Consider the following 15,919-nt stretch of genomic DNA (forward strand, 5'->3'; position numbering starts at 1 on the left):
GAATGAACAGAGAGTATATAAAACAATAACAATGTCTTGTAGAGATTTAAGATATACGTAGACTTAAAGTCAGTAGTATCCTATGTGCCAGGAGGGGGAACTGTAGATAGTGTTGTGATGCTTTTGTATTTTCCAGGCAGCAATTAATCACCAATTAATGATAAATTTTGATAAAGTGAGGAGGCATGTGATTATCTAGAATAATCATTAAAAGAATAGTAAAAGAGTATGTAACTTATAAGTTGCAAGAGGAAAAATAGTAAGTATTAAATCAATTGTAAAGAACACAGGAAAAGAGAAAAGATATATATAGTAGGTAAGACAGTTAGCCTTTAGTGAAATGATGGATTTAAACCTGAATATGTCAGTACTTATAATAAATATACATGATTTAGATACAGTAATCAAAATGGTGTGGTATCTTGTAAAGGTAAACATATAAATCAGTGGAATAGATTGAAAATCCCAAAATAGATTCTTAGATATTTGATTTCGTTGGAGGCACAAACATAATGCAGTGGGCAAATAGTATGTGGTCAATTGTATATTTGTGTGAAAATAACGAAAACTATGACACCTGCCTTAACACATAAAATTAATTCAAGATAGATAATAGGCCTAAACTTAAAAGCCAACAGTATTAATGTTCTAAAAGAAAATATGAAGATATCTTTAAGAGTGTGGGTATGCAAAGATTTCTTAGACAATACACAGAAAGTATTCAAACAAAATGAAATAATTAATAATTTGAGCTTCATCAAAATAAAAAACTTCTACAATTCAAAAGCCACCGTGAAGAAATGAGAACGCAAGCTGTGGACTGGGAGAAAATGTGACAAGGATGTACAGCAATGGGATCACTTCGGTAGAGTTGGTGGGGGGTTAAACTTGTTATAGACACTTGAAAAATTGTTTGACTGTGTTTACTAAAGTAGATATTTGCATGTCAGATAAGCCAGGATTCTACTCCTACATATGTACCTATCAGAAATGTGCAAATGTACCCCAAGAGACTTGTGAGTTCACAGCAGCAATATTCACAATAGAATAGATAAATTTGGCATGTACTTATACAATAGAATATGCTATATAGCAATGAAAATGAATTAAATGTAGTTATATTAACATGGATGATTCTCACAGACACATCATTGCGTGGAAGAAGCCAGATGTACGAGAGTGTATACTGTGTAATGCACCTAATGTAAAGTTTGCAAACAGGCATAGCTAACTATAGAACCTAGGGGTACGTATTTAGGTGGTAAAACTGAAGAAAAGCAAGAAATGATCAGGAGAATTTTTTTATTTGTGAGAGGGAAGGCATGGTGATTGGATAGGATGTCTTTTGGAATGCTGGCAGCGTTCTTTTTGTTGACTTAAGTGGTTGTATGGTTTTGTTTTGGTTTTCTTAATATTCATATTAATTTGTTGGGCCATGCCTTTGTTCCATGTGGGGTTTTGTGGGTTTTATTGACAATAAAAATAATTTAAAAGAGGAATATGTAATGGCATAGATAAATGTTAGTATCTTATGTAAAGGAGGCATGTTACAAAAAGGTATGTTTAAAACAATTTTTTTTTTTTTAGACAGAGTCTCACTCTGTTGCCTGGGCTAGAGTGCCATGGTGTCAGCCTAGCTCATAGCAACCTCAAACTCCTGGGCTCAAGCGATCCTACTGCCTCAGCCTCCCGAGTAGCTGGGACTACAGGCGTGTGCCACCATGCCCGGCTAATTTTTTCTGTATATATGTTTAGTTGTCCAGATCATTTCTTTCTATTTTTTTGGTAGAGATGCGGTCTCACTCTTGCTCAGACTGGTCTCGAACTCCTGAGCTCAAACAATCCGCCCGCCTCAGCCTCCCAGAGTGCTAGGATTACAGGTGTGAGCCACTGCGCCCGGCCCTGAAACAATTTTTAAATGTTTATTTGTGTGTATATGAATGCAAGAGAGTTATGGACCAGAATGAATCCTAACAGTGGACATGTGGATTTTATACAGAATATGCACTATTTTATAACTAGGAAACTCTTCATTAAATGTTATTTTATAAAATTAACACTGTGGAGGATGTTGTCCTCTATAGAGAAGATTGATTGGGTTATTTATACCTGCCCTGTTTGGGGAAGGATTTAAAGCTGCTTTATATGAAATAAATAGCACTTGAGCAAAAGGCACATATGCAATCAGATAGAGTCACTTCAGCCAGTAGTGGTGGTTAAAACATACCTTAGCTGCAGGACGAATAATGGAAATTACCACACAGTCTTTTAATCCTTGACTGTTTCTTGCAGTCAGTAGTTCCTTTATCTTTCAACACATAAAAGAACAGTGTTTTTTTTTATGAAGTTAATTAAAGGAAAACTGCAATTTGATTTTTAAAAAAGAGAATATTGTCTAAGGCCATGGAGTTTGGTCAAAACACTTGGCCTCCTGTGACTTCAGTTTTCTGTTAAAAAAGCTACATGCCCCACCTTCAGGGTTGTTTGGAGTGTAATAATGTAACGTCATATAAATGCTTAAACCAGGGATATTAACATACATGATTTGTAGAACCTATTTCTGGAAGCTATTAGTAAGGCAGATTAACATTGGGATTAAGAGTTTGAATTATGAAATTGGATTTGGATTTGGATTCCCAGCACTACCACTTACCTAAATGTTTAATTGTATATTTTACTTAACTTCTCTTCCTTCATTTCCCCATCTTTAAAATAAGACAGTAGTAGTACCTACCTCAGAGAGTTGTGAGAATAAAATAAAATCCTCAGTATAGCATCAAGTGCAGAGTAGTTACAGAGCTATTTTGAGTGTATATTAGTTTACCAGCAAAATTAGTTAAGAGCCTGGGATAGTAATCACTTTTTTCACATATTGGTTGCCCTCCATATCCACAGTTCCACATTGGCACGTTCAACCAAGAGCAGATTGAAAATAGTTGAATTAAAAAACAATGAAAATAACAATACAGCAATAAAAATAATACAAACAAAATCAATACAGTATAACAACTATTTACACAGCATTTACATTGTATTAGGTATTATAATTAATCAGGAGAGAATTTAAAGTATACAGGAGGATGTGTGTAGGTTTATATGCAAATACTATACCATTTTATATAAAGGACTTGAACATCTTCAGATTTGGGTATCCAAGAAGGTCTGGGAACCAATCGCCCGGTGATGGATATCAGGGGACAGTTGTATATTTGAACTTCAGTTTTCAGGAACTTTTTTTTTTGATAGTCGATTACTATTGAGCTTCATGCTGCCATCTATATAGTCTTTTACGGGGATATTTGCTATCATTAGGCATAAAATGTCTGTATCCTTGATATGAAATTGGAAATTGGGAAGAGAAGGCATGGAGTTAGGGGATAAGATGGATATATTTTTCTCTATTCTTGAATTTAGTTTGTGGATTTTCCTCTTTTTTCCCCTCAATAATTTCCCAGAGTATCAGTAATCTCTCTTCTCAGGTTCTTTTCCATTTTGCATTTTGTGTTCCTGAAAAGTAAGTAAAGTTTGTGATATTGTGTATCAAGCCGTGCTGTCTTGTTGAACATTTTGATTTTAGAGGAAGAAAATGGCTCTACATTTCAAACTTTTGTGTAAGGGTGTGTGTGTGTGGGGGGGGGTTGGTTAAGAGGGAAGCTGCATAGCTTTTATATTGATAAAAAATATTCCTTGACTAGCACTCTGAGTTATTAACTACACAGAGCCAGTGTTCCATTGTATTCTTTCATAGACTGAGAGGTTGTGTCTTGCACCTGTGAGGTGTCCAAGCCTAATGCTTTGTAGGAGTATCTTGCTTTATCTCTCTTTAATTGGTTTGCTACTTCCCAAACTCCAGAAGCACTATTTATTTGGCTTAGAGAATTTCGAGGCCAGTGGAGTGTAGACATTTAAGTTTTCTAGATTCTATGGCAAAGGATGTTTAAAATTAAAGGTATTTGCTTCTTTATGCTCATTTTCAGAGGTTACACATTTGAGAAGAAGAACATGAAATGTGTGATGTCTTTTTCCTTCTTAAGGTTCTACTTGCTTTAGGTCTCCATCTGGGACCACCAGGACCTCACCCTTGTATGAATGTTGCATTGCAACTATGTCTGTGCTAAGCTCTGCTCTTAGTATCTGCTGCACTCACCCAATCCTCTGATGTTCCTTCAGGTTATGGAATATTTTAGCCGGGTGGGCTTGGGGGCACACTGAGTTAAATGTCATATGTGGAACTAGTTTATTGTCTGTTTATATACGTGGCATTTGAAGAATGTTCAATGCAATATAAAATGAGAGGAGTACCCCATCAATGTTTACAAATCTACATGGGAAAATAGCACACCAATTTGTGATCTCTAGGCACATCAATTTGGTAACACAGTGACAGAGGAACAATTTTAGGGAAGCCAAATATAGCTGCCAGCTAAGAAGAGAATTGGGAAGTGTGGGAGTGGACAACTCCTTTCAAATGTTCCATCCCATCCATGTGTCATCATTATGGAGCACCTTATCTCAAAGCCCTCCCTCCATCATGCCTCCTTCTTACCAGGAAACACAGAAACCTGGGCGGAGTTTTATTCCTTTGTTTTTGAGGTTACAAAAAAAAAGACATGTATTAATACTCGAAATAAGAAGTATGGAAGCTGGTCAGTTCAATTCCATGGTTGTTTGAGCAGCTCAACGGTGTCCTCAGGGATTCCAGCTCCTTCGATCTTCCATCCCGCCATCTTTGGTGTGTTGCCTTTATCCTCATGCTTGTTTCCACATTGCTGCCCCACGGCTGCTGTTGTCCCAGGCTTGGGCAAGGATTTACATAGCCATTCTATGGTCTATCCACAAGCTCTTCTTTGCTTGGATAGCTGCAGGGTGAGGAGCTTAATCTGGGAAGGTAGCATGGGAAAAAAAGTACAAGCAATACTGTTATGATGAGGTTTTAATAATACATCTTGAATATTTGGTGCAAATTAAATGACTGGAATTTTGAATATACGAATTTAAAATACCATATATGCTACATGATGTAATTAATATGGGAAGATTCAGGGTATGATTTACTAGTTCCCTAAAAAATATGTGAGTACTTGGCAGCATATTTTTTTTTTATTTTTGCCCCTTTTTTGTGTGTATGTTGAAACTTTCTTCTAAGTCAACTCCTGCCCACCTTATTTAATTTTTTTTTTTTGGTGGCATATTTCCCCATACTCGTTACCTTGGGAAATTGTAGATGTATAGTGAATACTGTTGACTGATTGATTGGTGTTTAAGATAGACCTTTTAGTTGCGCAGAATCATTTTCTCCTCTCCTCTTTAGCTGCAACCATATTCTGTGTGTTGAATTTATATCATAGGTTCTGCTGCCTTTGGCCAAAACAAATCAAACACTGGAGGAGGGTGCGGTAGGGGAAGGGTAGAGATACTATGTCCTTGGGATCATGTGACTCTGCTTCCCACCCTTCTGCCCAGTCTTTCCCTCTGGTATCCATTCTTAGCAGTAATACGTTGGAAGAAAGTACAAATAATACACACTGGAGTCAGTATCATGGTTGCACTAAAACTACTTTCCTGCTCTTTGTGGTGTGACATTTATTCAGAACATTCTTCTATAAGGGTAGCATATACAGGAACAGATGATTGGCAAACTAGCAAACTAGCTAGCAAAAGGTCATTTAGTTCTTTGCAGCTTTGTTAAATCAAACAAAACCAAAGTATTTTGGACCCAAGTCTTTCTGTTGTTATCATGTAGATCATTTTCTCTTTTGAGTTCTAGCCAGTTTTTACTCCCAGTGTAAGCTAGAATCTTCTCTCTAACCCTCTTGGCCACAGAAAAACTGGGTTGCTTCATAGGCTCTGTCCATGGTTTTAGCTGAAATTGAATTCTAAGCAGTTTGAAGACATTTTTCTGGTTGAAGGCATTGTCTTATCCTAGTTTTCTAGCTAAACATTGTCTCATCCTTGGTTTGTACAGTACTCTCAACTCCTGACCAAATATTCACTTTGAATTATTTATTCTTGAACTTATTTCTCCAACTGTCTCTTAGTCTTCCTATCCTGGGCATCTACAATTACATTTTATTTTATTTGTAATTCAGTTTCCTCTTCATTAGTTATTGGTCCCTGACTTGCTGATTCCAAACAAATTTATTTTCATCATATTTCTTGAAACATAGAGACTGACATTTTGTGTACCATTAAATGATTAATAACATAAATGTATTTTGCTGTACAATGAGGAGGGGTCTTTAACGTGCACATACATATCTAACATATTCACTCATTAAGTAGTTTACAAAGATCTGGGCTTCATGTTGCCATGTTTTTTCAGAAGATTATTGTCAGCAACCCTATGAGGTTATGTGATTTTTATGTTAAGCTCAGGCCAACCAGGCAAAATAGGAAGATTTTGTATCTAAAATTGGCTCTAAAAGGGGTTTCCAATTTTAATGCGTAATTGAAAAAATCAGCCTGTAATGAATGTATAATTGTATTCAATCATTTCTCTGTACTTTTGAGTTATTGAAATAGTCCTTTAATAATGTATCAGTTTTCCTTGGTGACCATTTAGGGTATTTTTTTTTTAAACTACTCCTGTAATTTGGTAAGGGTGGAAAGGTCCAGAAGATGACAACACTAATAGAGTGAGTACACAAATATGGTGTCATTTTTATTTTGCACTCCCAAAGTACCTGTGATGAGCTTAAGAGGTTTCATTCATAAATAAATAAATTTTAATTATTTACAATACTTTGACATACTATAAAAGTTGAATTATTTAAAGTATTATCCATTCAGGTAGCATTTAGTAGAAAAAATAGAAATAATTGTTTTCAAGATAGGATAAGGTAGATAAGGTATATCTTATCAAAAAAGTAGCAGTGGGATATTGATTCCTTTTTAGAGAAAGAGAAATTCCTTTCTGTTTCGAAATGTTAACAGTTGCAAGGAAAATTCCCCCTTGGGAAGAACATTTTCCAAGTTTCTTCATTGCCAGGTGTTTGACCTTGTGTGGAATCTTAGATGAATAAGGCTTATAGTAGTCTTTGGGAATGACTCACTCCAAGGACCCCGCTTCCTGCTGTGAAAGCTTCTCTTTTCAAAGCACGCCGGTATCAATGGGAATGTTCCAGTGGTCTCTGTGCTACTTCTAGTAAGCACCACAGTTTTTCCCCTGCATCTGGAATAGCTACAGAGGAGGATACCTGTCTGCTGACAAAATAAATTTCAGAATGTTGTCAATGAATGAACGGCATGTTCTCTACTATTTATAGAATTGAGCCCTATCATTTATTAATGGAAATAAGACTTGCTTTCTTGTGGTCCCTTTTAACACCACTGCATGCTACAGATATGATTTACAATCATTCTAAAATTTAAAAAAATCCAAATAATATGATATTGCTTTGAGACCATCCATATTTTCCCCTTTCCCTTTTTCTCTCTCCTTGACCTAGCAGCAGGAAGCCTTTGTTTGAGGTGTTCATCTGGAACAACTTTTCCACACTTGTTTTCATGTTCTGTTAGATTACAGGGCAGCAGCCCTACCTTTGAAGCTCCTTTCTCTTTTGTTTCTTTGCCGTGCACTCCAGTAATTAACTTTGTCCTTCTTTTATTTGTTCCAGTCAATCGCAGGCCACTCTGCTGAGCATCTTCTCCCAGGAGTACCAGGTTAGAAGTTTTCTCCTTTGTGAGGGTTGACAGGTGCCTAATTGAATGATGAATGTCCCTTTATTTCTTTGTAATTGAACTGCCAGCTCTCTGATTGGGTTGGAGGATGTTCTCCTTTCCACATCAAGCACCGCCTGCGTCTCGGTGGAGGCCTGCCAAGCCTACCCATCCATCTGTCTAATAACATCTAGCCTTTGCTTATTTGGTGGACCTGTAATAAATTATGCTAAACCATTATTATTCTGACAATAATAATTTCCCTGTGTTGCGTGGTTCCATGTGCTAAATGTTTGCTGACTTGCACTGTCAGTGCTGCTTTCCATTGCTGACAGAGATGATGATAAATGACCATTGCCGGAGTGGCAGAAGGCAAGAAAGGCAGAAAATGGAGTCATTTATCATGAGATGACAGGTGTCAGTCAAGTGGCAAGTCTCTATGGAATTACTTTTTGTAGTTTTCAAATAAGTTGTTTTTAAGCAATGTTCTTCCTGGTTAAAAATGGCAATTGGATTGTAAAACTAGAGTGCAGAGGACTTAGATGGAATTGAATCGAGGAAAAATTAATACAAAGGTTGAAAGAGGGAACAAGTTTTTCTTTGCCCTCTGTAGCCCTAAGCAAACTTATTTAGATTCAATTACTATGACCCTGTTGGCTTTTACATATACACTGTACCTTGTGGTACAGTCTGAAGACATCCCAGCCAAGCAATAGAGATTAAAATGAATAGGTTCAGAGAGTAGAAGGAAAAAAAAGTCCTGCCACCACCAAAATCCCCAAGCTATTATTCAGTTTGCCCTATATGCTAGTCGTTGGGATCAAGAAATATGTCATTCTTGTTTTGAACCTGATCTGTGACACAACATAAAGTTTTTTTTTGTTTTATTTCAGAAGCATATTAAAAGAACACATGCCAAACATCATACTTCAGAAGCGATTGAAAGTTATTACCAGAGGTATGACCTTCCTGCCCCACTAGAGGGTATCATAGTACCTATTAATTGTAATAATAATTATGAATAAATTAGGATATTAAATTAATTTTCTATATCATAGCCCAAGACATTTTAAGTGTGTTATTTAAAACTTTTAGTGTATTTTGGAATGAGTTTTCAAATGCTTTGTTTGGCAGATCTAAATAATGTGATAAGCCTGTGTTGACTCGTGTGTATGTATACATATACTATGTGAGATGTGGTTCAATATTATGAAACTTCAGTTGGTTGCTTGAAACTTATTATGAGTACATATCTTGTCTAAATGCATATGCTCATATACACATATATCTACATGTATATTTGTGAAAGTCCTCAGATTTTTATTTATTTCTTATTTGAGATTAGCAAGTTGGAAAAATAAGATTGAATTTTGATGTAGTTGTATATTATATCATAGATATTGGGATATCCATTTTAGAAATGAAAAAGAAAGACATATCAAGTACGGACATATGGAGACTTAATGTATAACTGTCACATTTTAAAGGGGCTTTGTATTTTTAAAAGAAAATCTTAGGTATTAAATCAACAGCATAGAATCCAGAGGATATTTTAATTTCAGCCTAATTTATTATAAATAGTTTTCAACCTCTTGTTCTGAAACAAATAGAATCTTTAAAATAGCTCTGAATTTTTTTTAAATTCTTAAATTTGTCTCATTGTGTTATGACTGAATAATTTGTAACACTAAATGCTAATAGTTTGCATTAGAAATTGTTAGTTGGTTTCTTAAATATTTCAAGGGCACATTGAGAAGGAAAACTGTTTGAAATATGCTCTTAAATTATTACACTTAAGATTGACAGATCAACCTTTTCTGTTGAGAGTGACACCACTGATTTTAGATGAATGATTTTTATGCATGAAAATTTTATGAATGAAATAAATATGTGGATAAAATATTGGTGTCATGTTTCTGTAAAGTCATTTTTTTTTTTTTTAGAATTGAGAAGTGGATATTAAACAGAAAGTTATTGAAGTTAGATTTTTTAGAAAATTATTCACTCTGCCATATGTGGTAAAATATATGTTTTGTTTTCAGTAGTAGTATCTATTAAAGAAAGGTACATGCACATGCTACACATAGACACACACACTTCTGTGTCTAGTAGAGCTCTTCTCTAAACAAGTCTCTGTAAAGTTTGAATTGATTTATACAAAAGTCATAACCTCCTTGGTGAAATTAACATTTAAATTAAAGTCATAACCTAAATCGTACACATAAAATTAAGAATGGCCCATGAAGTGCTGTGATTCCTCCAACTGCTTTGGCATCCAGATCCTCCAAAGAAAGACTGAAAACTTATTTACATGCCAAAAAAAAAAAAAAAATACATGCTTGTCTGGAAACATTATAGTCCTAGGCTGTCATATAAAAGTATGGTTTTATATTCAGATTGTAACGCCTTGTAACGTAAACAGAGGAAAACAGAGCATAGAAATTTGGAGGTCCACTAAACAGGTGATGGGGCTGCCCTCTGATACTCATTAAGTAGATGATTTCTAAGATCACTAAATGCTGTATTTTAAAATCTTAGTTTCATTAGATGGTATATTTAATTATTGCAGTATGAGCATACTTTTGTTGGATTATCTGAGACAGGTAGTTTAGGCCACAAATAAAAATCTTTAAGTATGGTTACTCAGTGCTGAACAGTTGAGTGGGAATACAGAAATATATTTGTATTTCTTTAAATGTGTTGAAATAGGAAAATCTTAATTATTTCAAAGAGTTACAGCATTTGAAACAAAAACATGAAGTTAGATTATAATGGACGGTCTCAGAAGAAAGCATTCTGACCACTTCCTTGCTTCACCAGCCTGCTCCCTGACTTTCCACCCTGCACTTTGTGCTTGGGGACAGGCCATATTGTTACCTTTCAGACGGATTGACCTTACTAGCCTCTTTTTTAGCAGGTCGAATGTCCCTGTTTGTGCTAAGGTAAATTGGCCTTAAAATGTTTGGTTCCCAGCTGATTAGAATAAAGAGCAATTGTGTTACATCAAAACATATTTAAGCAGTTTGAAAATATTAATAATAATTTTTTCTTTTATAAAGTAATACCACCCATTGTGAAAATTAAGTACATTTGTGATGTATAAAGAAGGAATGAATGACTGCCCTTAATTGTGCCACTCAGAGATATCTACTGGTGTTTTTCATTCTAGTCTTTTGTCAGCCCATTTTTTTATAGATGAGGTCATACTGTGTAAGCTCTTGTGAATCTTGAATTTTATATTTGGAAAAATGTATATGACACAGTATTACTTTGTAAAAAGATTTTCATAAACATTTTACTGATTGCCTTACTTCATCATATGAAAGTATTATAATTTACTGAATTATTTCTCTGTTGAACACATCTTTCCGATGATCTGATATTGTAAATAATACTGTGGTAAACATCTTGATGCATGAATCTGCATTTTGGATTAGTTTCTTAATATTTCTATATATGTAATTACTGGTACAAACATTTAAAAAATTTATTATATGTTGCCAAAATACTGTCTACAAATGTTGTACTGGTTATATTCCTACTAGCAGTATAAAAAAATTTCTGTCTCTCAGCATTCTTACTAGCATTGAGATGATGTTAATTAAGGATTCAAAGTCTGTATTTAATGTGATTCCATCATGGTTAACTGAAACTACATAATATCCAGATAGCAGTAGAAAATGTTTTCTCAGGCTTTTGAATTATTGAGGAAATTTCCTTAGTTTTCCATGTTGTATATTTATAGACACATAGCTCGAGTGTTCATTTGGAAAACAATTCTCTATTCTTTTCACTGTACTAATACCATTTTATTTCCAAACAGGAAACATTCTTGGTAAAATTTATTTAGGTGCGCCTAAATTGGTGCACATGGGCATATGTGCGCACACACGTGGTGGGTCAGATTTGCAAGTCCGCGTCAATGTATTAGACGTATTTTCTCCCATCTCCTCCCTTCTCCCAACACCTTGGCTGAGGGGGCCAGCTTTAATAGCTTTAGAGAATCAGATCAATTGAATTTCATTCAGATGTTCACATGGAAAAATGATTGGTTTAAATATGATATTGACAGTCCGTGATAAAAAGTAGTTTCTGAAAATTTGAACCTTTTTTTGTTCAATTAGCACCATTTACTTTGCACTATATCCCATTGACTGTGCAAATGTGAATAAGACACAGTATGTGCCTTCAACTGTTCCGTTTAGTGGGAAAAGAGCTATGTACGTAAATCTGTAAAATGCAACAAGAGAAGTGCTAACAGGTATGTCTACACAGAGTGCTGTGGGAGTTCCAACAACGATAGGTATCCAGTGCAACTTGAATACCTACAGTCTAGAAGTAAAAGAGTTGCCTTTCCTAGTTTGTTAGGAAGGAGTGGGCATTCCAAGCTGAGAGAAAGTGGTCAGTGACAGAGCTGGGGATGCTCCTGAGCCAGGGCATGGAGAACACATGGAGAGGAGCAAGATGAGCCTGAAAAGGTAGGCAGGTGCTGAAGGTCTTGTTCAAAGGAGTAGGATTGTATTTTTTTTATTAGGCAGTGTGGACCCAGTGGCAGATTTTAAGAAAGGAGTAGTCCAGTCACATTTTCATGTTGGGAAGATCATTCTGTGGCAGTATGAAAGGATAGGCAGTCGTCATGTGAGCACCTGGAAGCAGGGAAGCCTCTGAAGTCAGCTGTTAGTGTGGTTCCGGTGAGTGGGAGTCTGATGGCGGTGGCAGTGGGGATGGGCTCCCGAGATTCAGGAAAGGAATCTTGATGTAAGCTTGGCATAGAATTTTGGTAGGTTTAGATGTAAGCTTGGCATAGAATTTTGGTAGGTTTTTGAAGTTTTATTGTTAAAATTATTTTGAAAATATTAAAGATCAAGTAACTTTGCCTTACATTTGAAATAGGTACATGTTATTATTTTAATCTTAGGTGGTAGTGGATCTTTCATACTCAAAAAACATCATAAAGTGGGCCTTCTCTGAGGATCTTTTAAGAATGACTTCACTCATAGACTATACATGTGAGTCCTCTCATGGTAAAGCTAGAGGATGACATATAGCTTCTGTATAACGGAATTTTAATTGGCAAATAGGCATCAGGAATGGAGCCCTGGTCACCTTAATGGAGTGTTCAGGATGACATCTTTATATCCCGATTACAATTCACAACTTTTCCAGGGATCTGTTGGATGAGGGTTCAATCGTCATTCACCTAACCCTACCCCAAGGAGCTTCCAGGCTAGTTGGAGAGGAAACAAACCATTATACCAGTGTGGAAAGTGCAGTGCTGTAAGTTTGCACAGGATGCTATGAGGAATCAGAGAAAAGTAGCATTAGAAGTTTCTGATAATGTGTTTACTGAATATTTTCTGTAATTAGTATGTCCTTTTGATTGCATATCTGAAAATTTAAATAAAGCCTCATATGTCACTTTGATGTGGGGGAATTAAACTTCCCAGAAAAAATAAATACAACCTCAAATTAAACTTAATTTTTTTCCCTAACATTTTTGAAGTGTTGTGGGTTATAGGTGGGGAAGAAATTGGGCAACACACACATTCAGAGCAGATCTACCCTTTTCAACATATGAGGCACCTCAGTAGGCCTTGGATCAGGGTTCCATTTCTAAGCTTTATTGTTTATCAGCTAAGAGAGCACAGATGGGTTTTATCAGGGCCCTGGGGTTTGGCTTCTCTTTATGTGACCTACTGAGAAGCTTCACTAACCCTTATAATTAGGAATTTCCACTATATTAAGTGTGGTCATACTCTGAATATTATATAGACTATCTAGATATAGGGAGTTGTTATTGTTTGACCATCTCCTGTTTCTTTAAACTTGATAGAAGTACTTCGTTGGTCATTACCAGGATAATGACTGATACAGCTGTTCTTTAAACCACATCGCCTTGGTTTATTTTTTTCTTCTTGCCTCTGACAGTCCTTGTTTCCCAGTTAGTTTCCTAAATAATACATTCAAGAATGGCCCCAATAGGTGGAAAATGGATTTGTTGGAATTATTTTGAAGTTATAATGATCCATGGGCTCTTCCCCATCTTGAATAATTTGCTTTTTTCCCACTTTGCTTACAGGAAAATTATGTATCTTTATAAGTAACTTGTAAAATATTATAATTTAGTGTCTGTTCCTGGCAGTTAGATGAAAGACCTCACCTGTTGACTTTGTTTTTTACTCTAGACAAATATCCTGAACTTACTCACTCAAACAATATACTGTAGGGAAAATGTCCATACCTGATTCTACTTTCTTGTCTAATATGGTTTAAAAAATTATTTAATTATTCATTTATTAAAGAAAAAATATGTATTTGTATTATGTGATCACCTACTATAAACTAAGAATCGTGCTAGGCATAATAAGTTGAATGAAATATAATTTCCCAATCCTCATGAGGCTTTCAACATTACAGTGGGGGGTGGGTTCGAGGTAGACAAGTAGGCAAATACAGTATGCTGTGTACGTGGTTGAGAGATGTATAGGGTGCTCCTTGATTGCATATGAGCGGCACTTAACTTAGTCTTGGTGGTGAATTAAAAAAGGTGACATTTGAGCTGAATCATGAGTTATCCAGGCGAAGGGTAGGAGTGGAGCACAGTGACTAGAGATAAGGCTGGCAGAGTAGAGCAGGTAGGAATCAGATTGTAAAGAACCTTACAAGATCTGTTAAGGGGTTATAATTTAATCTTGAGATTTAATGTGGGGCCTTTGGAGTGTTTTAAAGGGGAGAATGGCACATTCAAATAAAAAATATATCCCGGCTTCCATGTCTGCGACGGATTTGGGGAATTTTGTTTGTTTGTTTTTTATTTTTTCAGTGAAGTTAGGAGATGAAGAAAGATGGAGGTTATTACAGAAATCCAGGGCAGATAAGATGACAGCTTGTTTCGCCTATCAAAGGTGTGCTGACCCACTGATGACAGGTCTATTCCATTTTTTTCTTAATAAGGTGTCAGGTAGCCTTATGAAGCAGAGGCAAAGAAACAGGTGAGATGAGTACGTGGTGGATGCTTTTTTGAAAGTACAGAAGTAATCTTATTTCCTTTTCACGTAATGGTTGTCTGTGGTTTAGACAAAGCCAGAGTAATACAGATAGTTCCTTGGAAATCACCTCTGTGTTCACTTTATGTGTTTAGAGGTGAAAACAAGGGATACCTATGTGCTCATACCTCTTGCCCCCAACTTCAGTTACTTAGTTGCCAGGGATTTTAAGGTAAGTTGTTTTTGTTATCCTTTTCCCTTCAATGCTTTGCTATGACAGTAGCATACTTTAACTAGAGTTGAGCGTGGCATTTGCCCAGGAGAAACGTATACACACGGGATGCTGACAAGTCTATGCTGGCCTTTTCTTGTTACGGCATTGCCACTTGGCTTTGTCTTGTCTAGGTACCTGAATGGAGTGGTGAAAAATGGAGCTGCCCCAGTGCTCCTGGAGCTGGCCAATGAGGTAATGTTATTGTTATGATTTTATTAAAACCTGCATAAAACCTAAGGGGCCTATCTAGAGTAACTTTGCTTAGAGTTGTAATTAACTTAAAAAAAAAAAAAGATTTTGAGATGCGTTAGACATTTAAATCTCTCCCTGATCTCTCTGTACTTTTAATAATTGGACAAAGAACTTCATGTAGTAATAAATCAGTTGACATAATTAGTGTACTTCTTTTAAGGCAAATGTATAAACAGCTTGGTTTCTTATTTTGTGGAAAATTTTAACCAAACAGCTCAGGACGTGCTCTTCCTAGGATATGTTGTTTTAATTTAGTATGAGAAATACCTGTGTCAAGTGAAGAGATGGATGCCAAGAAAATCTGTGCTGTTATAAAAATGAAGAGAGAAATTATATACATATAGTATTTACTTGGTTTGTTTTTTCTCTTAGCACACTTTTATAATAAAGGATACATGCCTTACAGAAAAGTCTCTTTCTTTACATGAAAAAGCATAGTGTTCTTATTAACACCAAGTATAAAGTGATTTATTGAACTTATTTGTTAACTCTGATCTGCTTCTGTTTGGGGAAACAAATAACAGCCTTACGTTTAAAAAAGGAAACCCAACAGATTTCCCATGAATGAAGAAGCTGTAAAAGTTCATAATAGTTGCAGAGAACATACCAAAAAAATAAAATATTTAATTTCTAAACTTTAAAATATTTATCCACTGTAATAAGAGAAATACAATATTTAGTCTGACTTGGAACTGCTTATGCAAACCTCATAGGGGTGGAATGAAATGTACACTGTTTTCATGTTGCA

At 35.7% G+C, this 15,919-nt stretch overlaps 1 protein-coding gene across 1 annotated transcript in view; it reads left to right on the forward strand.

Annotated features, from left to right (window-relative positions):
* Nucleotides 1-15,919, forward strand: part of LOC105814274 (chromosome unknown open reading frame, human C15orf41) — a 218,334-nt gene that overhangs the window by 48,684 nt on the left and 153,731 nt on the right. The window contains exons 2-4 of the mRNA XM_012649182.1: nucleotides 7,617-7,662; nucleotides 8,553-8,617; nucleotides 15,051-15,111. Coding sequence (XP_012504636.1) covers nucleotides 7,617-7,662; nucleotides 8,553-8,617; nucleotides 15,051-15,111 — 172 coding nt within the window. The remainder of the gene's footprint in view (nucleotides 1-7,616; nucleotides 7,663-8,552; nucleotides 8,618-15,050; nucleotides 15,112-15,919) is intronic.

The sequence above is a fragment of the Propithecus coquereli genome, unplaced genomic scaffold (assembly GCF_000956105.1).
Source record: "Propithecus coquereli isolate 6110/MARCELLA unplaced genomic scaffold, Pcoq_1.0 Scaffold3, whole genome shotgun sequence".
NCBI classification, from domain to species: Eukaryota; Metazoa; Chordata; class Mammalia; order Primates; family Indriidae; genus Propithecus; species Propithecus coquereli.